Source organism: Mus pahari, chromosome 7, assembly GCF_900095145.1.
Source record: "Mus pahari chromosome 7, PAHARI_EIJ_v1.1, whole genome shotgun sequence".
NCBI lineage: Eukaryota > Metazoa > Chordata > Mammalia > Rodentia > Muridae > Mus > Mus pahari.
Window position 1 is genome coordinate 110,443,003 of NC_034596.1, and position 12,658 is coordinate 110,455,660.

Here is a 12,658-nt window from a genome sequence, read left to right on the forward strand (position 1 = left end):
TCCTTCCTTCCTTCCTTCCTTCCTTCCTTCCTATCCCTTCTGGAGATACAAAGTCAAGAATTTCTTTGAGAGTTGTGTGGATACAGGCAGCAGTACATCTCGTCCAGTAGGAGCAGGAGCTGATGCTGAGGATCATCTTTCAGACGATATTTGGAGCCTCTGGGAGCCATTCCCAGACAGGATGACTTCATACTCTGACACTGTTTTCTCATAGAGCTGGTGACATGAGACTTGAAGGAAGGGACCCAAGCTACCCAGGGTACCGTGGAGTTCTGAGGAGTTGATTGCTATGGACTCTGGTGTCATCTCCCAGCAGCTCTAGGCGTGGCTGCTGTAGCTGGGCATTTCTTGTGTAAATAAGAACATTGTCAACATCAGAAGAATTCTAGACTAAAGTGTCCTGACTCTATCACAAGTTAATCAGTCATCCATCATCATGTGGGTAAAGACCCATAAGAATTAGCCCAGTGCTTCCCAGAGCTGATGACCCAGCCGTGAAGCATCAATGGTTGCTTGTGTAAATGTCCTGTGATCCATTTAAGCACTAGACATCAAATGTTCATGGGTGAAGTACTTTCCAGAAGGTGTTAGAAGAGAGAATTTATCATTTTTGGTGCTTACTTGGGTAAATATGAAAAGAGCTGAGTGAGTCACAAAGAGGTGATTGGATGTGACATGGTGAGGAAGAAACATGTTCTTGTATGTGTACTGATGTGAATGAAACCACTTGGTCTTAAAGGCCAGGAAGGGTGCTGGATGGGTTCTATCTAAGAGCCAGAAGGGAGAGTCCACAGACAAGGACATATGGGGATAGTTCATTGGCCTGAGCAAAGTCATGGCCGCCATGACCCAATATCAGTACCATAGTGGCTATCTCTAAATTCTCAGAAAGGAAAGCTGAACACAGGTATTTCTTAGGTTATGTTGTACAGTGAGACAGATTTAGACTAGATGACTGAATGAAAATATAACACCAGTATTTTCAGGGATTTTAGCAGAACTTGGGCTCTGAGTGTTTATGGTATAAGAGGCAGGAGGGTGGCACTCCTCAGAGAAGGTAACTACTCAGCACAAATCTTACTGAGCCCAAAGTGATTTTGGGTTGCTGGAATGGTCATTTTCGGCCTTGTTATAGGAAGACAGCTTCCAGCTCTAGTGTGTTGAGGCCCTGGACTGACTGGAGTGTGGTTAGTCTGAAAATCCAGAAGCTGAAATGAAAATAGTGTGAACCCGCAGCTGAGTGCAAGACTTAAAGAAAGGTTCAGGGCCAGCATCTTGGTGTGACTCTAGGTGAGGGCAAATGGCAGCCAAGTCTGTGCTGAGAGGGAGGAGGAAGGACAGAGCTGTAGGTATGTGGTAGTTTCATTCCCATGAGCAGTTTTGTCCTTTGACAAGAGTATGAGGCTGGTGTGCGGAAGTTTGTTAGTAAGGCAGCTGCCCATACCAGGACTTCCTCAGCTGCCATTTCCCACTACACACTATTCTCCTATTGCTAGTCTTCCAGGAATTTGCCTTCAGAAGGCTCTTAAGGTTCCATGAAGAGTCTTTGGATCATTGTGGAGATGGGGTTCACCTGCCTTCAAGAGTAGACCTTACATACCCAGTCCTGAGCTTACTGTGTAAGTGTTCCTGTATCACTAGGGTCCTCAGATGATTTCGACTACAAAGTGGTACATTTCTTCAAAATCATGTTCAACTTGGCATTTATAGAGCTTCAGGCATTTTGATAATTCCTGCCTAGCAACTCCCTGACAGCAGCTTTTGTATTAAGTAGTTCTTAATGATGTGATGGGTCTTCAAGTGGCTCCTGCAGAAAGAAGTTTGAAAACACTTCTCCCCACTCTGCTCTTGACTCTTGTGCTCAAGACTAAGGTCCTTTCCCACAATAATTTTTCCTTTATGCTTGTAGGAACTCCTGTCTGCCATTGTTGGATATGGGTATTTTTCTTTTGATAAGAATCCATCCCCAGTGCAATGGTGTTTGTGTGAGTGTGTGTGTGTGTGTGTGTGTGTGTGTAGGTAGGTAGGTATGTGTGTTTATGTTTGTGTATGTTTGTATGTATGTATGTGTGATGTTTTAGTGGAAAGTAAAGTCAGCAATAGAATCACTAGAAATTAAAACAGAGCCCTAATATCCAAGAGAAACACCATGAGGAATGGCAAAGGGCTACTTGGGGGCCCCTAACCTGTCAGTGTTCTGGATCTCAAAGACAGGCAGCTCCCAATGTTGATATAGAAATGACCTTGTTCCTAAATGATCTTTTCCAGAGTTTTGGGACCAGCAGTGACCTTCAAAGTAAGTGCCAACATCCAAAACATGACAACTGCAGATGTCACCAAGGCTGCAGGTAAGGCTGTCTTCTCATGTGTGTGTGCACATATGCGTGCACATGCATCTATACACACACATGCACATGAACACACATGCATGCATACACACACATGCACACACATCCATGCACACACATGCACACATGCATTTGCAAATGTGTGCACACACACCCATATACATGCATACACACATGTGCATACACACATGCATGTACACACAGACACACACATAGACACACACATGCATGCACACACGTGTTCACAGCAGTTCACGGCAGAGAAGAGGCTAGATTTACACTGCCACTACTGGCCAAGTCTAAGGTGGCATGAATAGGGTTCGGCCCCGCTGGGCCTCCTCATTTGGTTTCTCATTTGATGCATGGCTTCTGCTACGAGATCTTGCTGCATCATCTGAGCTGAGAAAGAGAAAAAGCAGCTTTGCAAAGGTGAGGGCTGGTATGTGTAGCTCCATGGGAGATGACTTTTCATTGCTATGCCAGCTGGAAGCACTCCAGCCTTGCTGCTGCCCCCATAGACCCATCTTAGGGTCGAGAGGTAGGAGAGGACACAGTGACTTACGAACATGTCCAGGACACCTCTGAGACCTCTGTCCTGATAGACTAGGAATAACTGTGGCAATGTGATCATTGAAAAACACCACTGGCTAGCTACTTGGAGAAGAGGAGGGGACGAGAGCAGTCTGTGCGTCCTCTGGATATACTCTGACTCACCAAGCACCCTGCACAGTGGCCTGTGAGTCTTGGTAGAATAGCAGACTCAGATGGCCTAACAGTGTTTGGAGTGACTTTTTTAGTATGTTTGCACTTTAAGGCTGTTTCTGAGAGGCCAGGCTGAGGGTGAAGCTCCTGACATGGCAGAGCACTGGTCCTCTTTAACTCTGTTCATTGCTAGATCTGTGAATTGTTTCTTGCTGAACCGTAAGTAATTCTAAATGCCAGTGTTCCTATTGGCTTAGGAATTGCCATGCTTCACTCTCCTCATGGCAGCTTCTTTGTCTTGGACTGACATAGTGTAGAACGTGCTCTGTTTCCACCTATGAGGAACAGACACATCCTTTGCTGTGAGTGCTGTTGGACTTACTCGCAGGGAACTCCATGCGCTTGGATGTTCTTTGTGTCGTGATCTGAGGATAGCAGTCTGATTAGAAAAGTAAAGAGCTTAAGCTTCAAGAGTCGGCAGATCTGAGGTGTATAGGGTCATTTCGTTGCCTTGTTGTTAGGTGTGTAGAGCTGGGATGTGCTGCGGAGGAATACTGTGCCACTGCTGCTGCAATAGCTCAGGAGGTGTTGTTCTGAAGATTCTGCCACCCAAGAAGAAAGGAGTTAGGTTTCAAAGGCTTTGGTCCCATGCTGACTTTAGGCTACTTCTTTCCTATGTGTACATCTGCTTCATGTGAGTGACAGCTGGTCACATTTAAGACCTCCCAGTTGTCTGAGGTTCACGCAGAGATGCTCCTCTGCTGTGGACAGGTCATCCCAGGACAGGAAGTGAGTTGGCTAGAATGTTAAAGAACTATGAATGGATCAAATGGAACAGGAGTGTATGGAATTCTTGAAGAGAGAGCTAATAAATTGAGAATAATAAAAAGGGTAGTCAAGTCCAGTTTGTGCTTCCATGCCTTTGTAAATGTGTGGCTTTCTACTGGAGAGATCAATCACAGAGTCTTCTTATTTAAAAGAAAACTGTCATGTTGTCAACACACTCATACTCTAGCCATACCTCCCTACTGGCTTTCTAGGGAGTAAAGTTTGTTATCTCTGATCTAGTTTCTGACCATTTCAAATGTGTCTATGCATGTGTTAACTTTGAATTGAGACAAAAATTGCATAGAAAGTTAAGCATCAAGTCTTGTCTATCAACAGGTCTCATAATGCTGACTCACCTGCTGGGTTGAAGATGTATGGAGTTGTAAACATGTGTGAATGATGTAAAAACAGTACTCCTTTCGTGTTTTTAACAATACGATGCTATCATGGATTGATGTAAGGCTGTATGAGAAAAGGATGCATAAAAGAAGATATTACCCCACATACAGCAAGCACACACTCCCACCCTCAAAGAGTCCTGGCTCCAGGGAGATCATGGATGAGCTACTGAGGACTAGCTCCAAGTGTGGATAAAGAAGTAGAATTTTATCTCAAGATGCATTTCCTGGGTCCTTTAGTTTTAAAAGATCACGTAGAACATTACCAGTGTCATCAAAAGTTTCCCAATGTCTTACTGGGATAGACACACAATGGGATGTCGTTGTTGGTATGGCTGTAAACCTAACAGAGCCTTCTGTAGAAATTTCTGGGGCTACTATGGGCTATGTGTAAGCCCACTCAGGGTTTACATTGGCTTCTGGGGGACTGCGTGAAATAGAGACATCCTTTGTTGTTAGTGAAGGGAGGTACAACCCTGGTAACAGAGCTTAACTTTATTTTGTTAATATTACAAAAAGTGATACAGAAATTAGTGAGTAGGTATACATTTAGTACCACATATATCCCCATCAGATACCGTATGGTGTTAACCGTGGCAAGTTCAACCACTCTGTCATTTAGGATCTCTTCCTGTTCCTAGGTGATAGCTTTCTGGGAATTCTGCTCATTCGTTTATTTTAGTTTCTATTTTCTTCTTTGATTAAGCCATATTAGTTACACAGAGTTAGTGGGCTTCTTTGTGACATTTGTGTACATCTATATATGTCCTTTTATCATATGCATCCGTGACCCTCTTTTTCCCCTTCCCCAGTGCTGCTCTACTCTAATAATCCCCTTCTATTAGTACCAATTTTCAAAATACAGACTCCACACATGAGAGAAAAGATAAAGCCTAATGTCTTTCTTTCCTTCTTTCTTTCTTCCCTTGCTTCTTTCCTTCCTCCTTCCTTCCTTGCTTCCTTCCTTGCCTCCTTCCTTCCTTATTTTATTCCTCCTCCCTTAACTCCTTGCTTGCCTCTTTCCTTCATTCTTTCCTTGCTTGCTTCCTTTCTTTCCTTCATGTTGTCAGTCATCACATTTTTTTTCCAAATTTTTTATTAGTTGAGACTTTCATGCTATGCATTTTATATTCACCCCCATCCAACTCCTCTCACATTTACTTTTTCTTACCTACTAAACGTCTCGTGTTCTGTTTTTTTCAAAACCCGTCAAGTTCAATTTGTGGATATTCTTAAGTGTGGGTCTTCTCCTGAAGCATGATCAACCTACACCCTTAACAAAAATGGACTTTCCTCCTGGCAGCTATCAACCACCAGTAGCTCCTCAACTAGGGGCAGAGCGTTGTGTCCTCGCCTTTCTTACTCTCGTTTTACCGTTTTATTTTTTCCATAACTCTTAGTCCTTAGTCAACTTCTATATTCCTCTTTTCAAAAACAAAAGGCTTACTCATGTTGAAGAGGGCAGTGCCTCTGTTTCCTCCTCTCTATGGAGACTCCACACAGTGAACTGACATTAGTTTAACCATAGTCACCAGAATATGCTCATGCTACCAAGCCTTTATGACCTGAGGACAGACTCTTCCTACCAAAGTTCCTACTTCTACCTCAGGAGGCTACAGTGAGTAATAGCCACTGGGTATGTGCTGGGCTCATTTACTGACTGCCTACTTAGGAGCTGCCTGTTCCCAACTGGTCTCAGGAGGAAACAATTCAAAGGCAAGATAAAATTATTTTGAACCATAACCAATAAAGGATTTTAAAGCAGAGTGATACAGTCTGACTTGTACTTTTAATTCCTTTTTTGTTTTTTTTTTGGATTCAAGTTGAAACACATAAGATGTGAAGGGCCATCTACTGGGGGTAAGATGTAGAAGATTAAGGGGAAGAGAAGGCAGATGAAATGCTCTGGATGAGGGCTGGGCTAGGAGCAAGGGAGGTGACATGGATGTGGTCAGTGATGTGGATGGGAATGGATGAAGATGATCACATGGAAGTGGACAGTGATGTGGATGAGGAAAATGACATTGGAGAGAACTGCAGACAGTGGCAGCAAGATGACAGGAAGCTTGTTGGAGGGGACCATAGGGTAGAGGTCAGAGATCTCGCTATATGGCAGCAAGCAGTGCAAGGCAGTCCAACACTGCTCTCCTCATTTGTACCTAAGTGGGCGTCTGTCATGGTTGGGACAGGAAGTGCTTAGTGATGTGTTTATAAAAAGATAAAGAGATGGGGATGTGTTCTGTGGAGCTGTAGTGAGGTATGGGGGAAGGGGGTGCTTATGTGGGCCCATGCTGAGGCATCCCTTCCCCCTGAGGGACCAGCCACATGAGGATATAGTATTGAAGAGAATTTAGTAAGGGCATGGGAGGGCAGTTAAGAGGGTAGTAGAGGCAGAGAAAGAGAGGGGAGAGAGAGAGGGGAGAGAGAGAGAGAGAGAGAGAGAGAGAGAGAGAGAGAGAGAGAGAGAGAGAGAACGAGAGGAGAGAAGTAGAGGCCGGCCATGAGCACATGGAAAGAGAAGGGGGGGAGGGAATGGAGAGAGGGTAGGAGCAGGAAGGGAAGAGCAAGAGAGGAGCAAGCAGCCCCTTTTATAGTGAGTCAGGCACACCTGCTGTTGCCAGGTAACTGTGGGGCAGAGCTTACACAGAACGCTAGTGATTAGATATAAACACACTGAGCAAAATAGAAAGTTGATTTTGCCCATGTTAATATTGGGGATGGATCTGGGAGGAGACACAGAGTGTCCCCCAAAGGCTTTGCGCAGAAGCTCAGTCTTCCTCTTGTGTTGATAGTGGGAGACGGTGGAATCTTCATGAGGTGACCCTAGTGGAAGGAAGCTGGACCAGTCACAAAAACATCACTGAACGTGACATTAGGACTCAGATCCCTTCCTCTTTTTATTTCCCAACTTCCCTGAAGTCAATAGCCCCTCTGCCATGTGCTCCTACCATGATGTACTATGCTGCCACAGGCCCAACGCAGCAGACCAAACAACCAACCCTTCTGAAACCGTGAGCCAAAATAGACCTGTCCTCCTCCTTAGTTGACTATCGCCAGTGTCTCATTACAATCACAGAAAGCTGACTATTGCAGTTGCATGTGTAAACAGGAACTCAGAATGGAAAATCAGATTCTCCCCTGCAGGCTTGGGCTGAAGTGTTAGGCAGGCTCTGCCTGAGGCAGTGTGCTGGCTAGTGTTTAATCAACTTGACACAGCTAGAATCATCTGGGAAGAGAGACACTCAATTGAGAAAACACTCCTACCAGATTGGCCTGTGGGCAAGCCTATGGAACATTTTCTTGATTAATGATTTATGTGGATGGATTCAGCCCACTGTGAATGGTGCCACTCCTGGGCAGAAGGTGCTGGATGGTATAAGAAAGCAGGCTGAGCAAGCCATGAGGAGCGAGCCAGTAAACAACTTCTCTGGATGGGAGACTTCAAGCTATAAAATGAAATAAACTCTTAAAAAAAAAAAAACAAACAACAAACAAACCCAAAGTAGTACAAATTATCACTAGGATGGGTAGTGACTAAGAATTATAGTTCTTAGTGACCAACAGGCCTTGACTCTACCTGAATTCCTCCCCAACAACCTTAGGGTGCACGCATATAAACAGTGTAGAATTGTGGTGTTAAAATACCAACAGGATAGGATGAAGATGGACAGGTAGTAGCAGGTGGTGTTCTGTGGCCCCTTGTTGATTTGTGGGTGTTAATTGGCTTTCTTTGAAAATCTTTCTTGCTTTTCACCAGCAGTTGGTGTCTCCCCTTCACTCCCGTGACCTTAAGGGCCTTGTGTGTGTGTGTGTGTGTGTGTGTGTGTGTGTGTGTGTGTGACAGAGAGAGAGACAGAGAGAGAGACAGAGAGAGACAGAGACAGAGAGAGACAGAGAGAGACAGAGAGAGACAGAGACAGAGACAGAGAGACAGAGACTGGAGAATTCCCGATTGGAGAGTTCCTGGCAATGGCCAGCGCACAGTGACTAGAAGGTGCTCCCAAGGGACTGGGACTGTGTCTGTAGAAGGGACCCTCACGAGCAACAGCAACTTCAAGGAGTTCTTGCCTCATAGAGGCTCTCAGCAGAAACCTGTTCCTTCTTTACCTCACCCATCTTTAGCAAAGTCGAACCTGTCTTTTGTAGATTTGAGGTACCCCACCTGTGTCTTCACTGGTTGATCTTCATTCTCTCTCAGTTAACACACGAAGGGTGTGTCTGCTTTCTTTTATCCTGCTGGCTTAGGGATGAAAGTGCCTTCACACCTCAGTGAGAGCAGCTTGTTCCAGAAACAGGGTCGAGTACTACAGAGTCACTTTGCATATCTAATAAGTGGCTTCAAGATAAGCTCTGGGGCAGGGGAAGATAAGGTATGAGCCTATACACACCAGGTCAAGAAGGTCAAGATAAACATTTGGGCTGGAACGCAGGGTATGAGCCTATACACTAGGTCACCTTGCAGTCTCTCTCTCTCAGGCCAGCTTAGCAGACTGACTCTGAGCAGGGAGAAAGCAATGTCTGTCAAAAGCCTTCTTTGGGGAATTCTACAGATGCCAGTTCCCATGGCAACTAGATGAGGAGAAAGGAGAATAGGAAGCTTGCTCTGAAATCTGGCTTCAGCTTCAAGCCCCTCATCATGGGCTCACCCATGGCCTTGGCAGGGCCTGTGAGCACAGATGCCTGCTTGTGTTCTTATCTCCAACTGCCACTGAGCCTTTGCCTGGCTCTCTAATGCTTCAGGCCAGGATATGTGGGGCCACCTCAGGCTAGAGAGGAGGTAGTTGATTTTGCATATATGGTTATCTAACTCTGAATGCCCAACTCTGTAGCTTCTTCTCCTTAATCCTCTGATGCTGAAAGACCTCCGTGGGGAGCCCCCCACCCACTCCAGTCTCGAGAAGGTGGCACCTAAAAACCACAAATAGACCATCTTGATGTAAAGACACGAGATAGTTTATTGGTGGAGCTCCTGGCCGATGTGTACCTCACTCAGGAGGTAGTGGCTGGAAAGCTAGGGGTTTTTATAGGGAGAGGGTGAGGGCTAGGAAGAATTTGGCGCAGTTACACACGATTGGCTCATTTAAACATCTACAGAACGATTACACATTTGCAGGATGGTATGTGCAAGTCAGGAATGTTAGGAGACCTGAGGGGCGGGTCAGCAGAACATCTGGTTACTGTGTAATGGCAGGCCTGCTTGAACTTGTCCAGGCCTGTTCTGCTAGGTTCTCAGCCTCAGGCTTCTAAGCTCACAAACTCCTCTTTTAGACCTAAGTTACATGAATCACAGGCCTTAAATTTCATCTTAAATTTCATTTCCTTTCAATGCCTAGCACCATCCCTTCATCTTAGGTATGGCTTGTGGGAAAGAATGTGTGCTAAATACATCTGTAGCAATGTTAACCCTCAACACTGTGAGTGCTCACCCAGAACAGGTCAGATCAGCACAGCTGGGGTTAACCAAAGGCAGGTCTTAGAGTTAAGAGGTAGAGATGGCTTTGGAAAAGTATGAGAATTGAGAGCAGGTGGGATGTGCAAGGACTACTGAGCATGAGGGACAGTGTGAGGGTGTTTGGCCCCTGAGATGAGATACTCAGAGAATAGTCTAGGTGAACAATCCTGCCATAAACAGATGTTGTGTTGAGTACGCTCAAGGCTGGATATACTTTCTGAAGTTCTGTCTGCAAACTAGCCCACTGTTTCCTCCTGGGACAGGAATACACAGCATAATGGTGTACTCTTGGATGATGGCTGACTTGCATAGTGGGGCTGGAATTCCACATATCCCCAGAGCAAGGTCCAGGAAATTCAAGAGTATAGTGAGACAGTACAGGCCTTTTGGGCCCACAGGCAGGGACAACACTCTAGGTGGCTGCATTCTGAAGGTGTCAGATGCAAACTGGTCAACAGAACAAAAGGACTGCGTGGGTGATAGTTATAGCCCTGCGTGAGAGCTACCCAGACACAACATTGATGACTGTTGGACTTAAGGACAACAGACCTTCCCTACTTTAGAGCTTGGGGATTCCCCATGTCCCCTTGCTACCCCCGTCCCCCCAGCCCTTTGGGCAGCTTCCCTCAGCCTTACTCTACTCCCTCAGCCTGGACCACCTTCCTGAAACCCCTCTGCCGGAGTCCCATTCCTGTACCCCCCTCAGCTGGGGTCCCTTCCTATAGCCCTTCCCTACCCCCTCAGCCAAGCTAGCAGGCTGTCTCTAAGCAGAGGGAAGCAGTGTCTGTAAAAAGCCTTCTTTAGGGAGTTCTGCAGATGCTGGTCTCCATGGCAACTAGATGTGTCTCCTGGACTAGGAACAGGGAAACTAGGCTCATTGTTCTCAGCCCTCTTTGATGTCCTCACTGTGGCTTCATAGCCACTAAGGCTGCTAAAGTGAAGCTGGGGAGGAGATAGGATTTGGAACCTCCATTCAAAGCATCAGTCCATGTTTTGGCCACTGTGTACCCCTTTTTAAGCTCAAAGGAGTCTTCTCTTTGAAATGGGACCAAAATGCGCACTTCACAGGCTGTTTCAGTACTGAGAGATTTAGGAAGGAGCCGACCTGAGAGCACAATTTAAATTCTATAGGACTTGGGTGAAACTGTTGGTTGTCATTGGTGGCCTAACTTTGGCATCCCACAGGACATCTAGAGACAGAGAATGCAAACCACCACAGAGAGACATCCATTCCTGTTTCCCCCTCACAGGAGGGGGAACTGCAGTGCAACCGGGATTAGGAGAATTGCAGTGTGTTCACTAACGGGGTGGGCCAGTTGCATCACACACCAAAGTGAGACCTTTCCCTGGACTTCCCTCATGGGCAGAGCCTGTTAACACTAGAATTTGCATTATGCTAAGTGTAGGGTTGTGACAATGGACAAGGACAGTGTCATCACATAGAATTATCATCTTGTCCAAGGGCAGTAGAGAGGGACGGTTCTAATCTGTGCTGCGCCCTGGCTCTGATTAAAGGTGGCTGTACAGTCACTACTTTTAGACCCGAAGACAGTTTGCACTTTATCAACACCTTGTCTCATTACACTTGCAAAGGCAGCAGGTTTTCAGTCATGGCCTTTAGAGAAAGCATTTGCTCGACTCAGTCCCAGAACACAAAGTGCTACAAACAAGTGATCCCCATCTTCACTGCTCTTGACTCCTCCCACCGCTGCTCAGGACTGGTTCAGGCTGCTACCTGCTTCAAGAAGTCTTTGGTGTTTCTGGTTAGAGTGAAGCAGGTGTTTGCATTTGATTGACTGATGATGCTCTAAACATTTGAGCTTTGACATTGGGCACATATCCACCTCCTTTTGGGGTTCACTCTTCCATGGTTACTTGGAAGGTGACAACCTCTTTTGCAGAGGTTTCTAGTTTCCCTCTGGTTTGAGTAATAATGACATTATATATATATATATATATATATATATTTAGGCTGTCCTTGGACCTACAGAATAAGGCCCCACTGGGGAGGCAGAGCCCAGTCTCTGGGGGTCTCCTGCCTTCTGCTTCACTCTGAAGTCATGAAAAACAGGAAGATGAAGTTCATCCTCTGTAGCTGGCCTAGGGGCTCTGCTATGGCTGCCTCTGCCCAAAGACATGCAGTGGCCCCTTTATGAATTCAGCCATGCATCCTTGCATCCTCCCTTCCTGTGGTCTTCACAACCCTCAGATCTGTTCTTCCCTCTCTGTCTGCTGCTTCTTTTCCCAGCTCTTCTCTAATCCAACTCCATAAGAAATCTGATATGCAGTTAGGGTTTCCCTGACCTCTCGGCTTTTTGTGGCCCATCTCTTCACCGTGTTCTGTCCAGAAAACTGAACAGCAAGCTGTGGCTCTTGGGCTCTACTAGCAGCTGCTGCTTTAGAAAGTCAGGCCCAGCACTCTTGCTGTATATCTTATCATGGGCTGTGCTCTTCGCAGAGCTTTGAGATTTTACAGGCTAAAGGGTCCATGAAGCCCAGAACATTTACTTTCTGGCCAGTCATGGAAAATACCTGGTAGACCTCTTAGATAAAATACAGAACTCAGCACCGCCTAAGTAAAAGAGGCGGACAGGTGCCTCCCTGTCGTAAAATAGTAAGAGAATGAAGCTGTTTGGGGCAAGTGGTTATATTAGATAAGACTATATTTATTCTTGGTTGTTTACTTGACTACATCTAGAACTGACCAAAACCCAAAAAATAACTCTGCACACTGGGGAGGGATTTTTTTGCTTAATTTGAAGCAGGACGATCTATTTCATTGAGTTGGAAAGACATATCCTTAATCCAGATCTTTTGAGGTGAGAATATTCACCTCTAATCTGGTACACAACTTCTGCTGGGAGCCTATATAAGGGCGTGTAAGACTCTCTCTCTCTCTCTCTCTCTCTCTCTCTCTCTCTCTCTCTCTC

General features: G+C 45.7%; 1 protein-coding gene across 1 annotated transcript in view; it reads left to right on the forward strand.

Moving 5' to 3' along the window:
* Positions 1–12,658, forward strand: part of Ptprn2 (protein tyrosine phosphatase receptor type N2) — a 755,793-nt gene that overhangs the window by 369,693 nt on the left and 373,442 nt on the right. Inside the window, exon 11 of the mRNA XM_021201639.2 lies at positions 2,269–2,348. Within this exon, the coding sequence (XP_021057298.1) occupies positions 2,269–2,348 (80 nt within the window). The remainder of the gene's footprint in view (positions 1–2,268; positions 2,349–12,658) is intronic.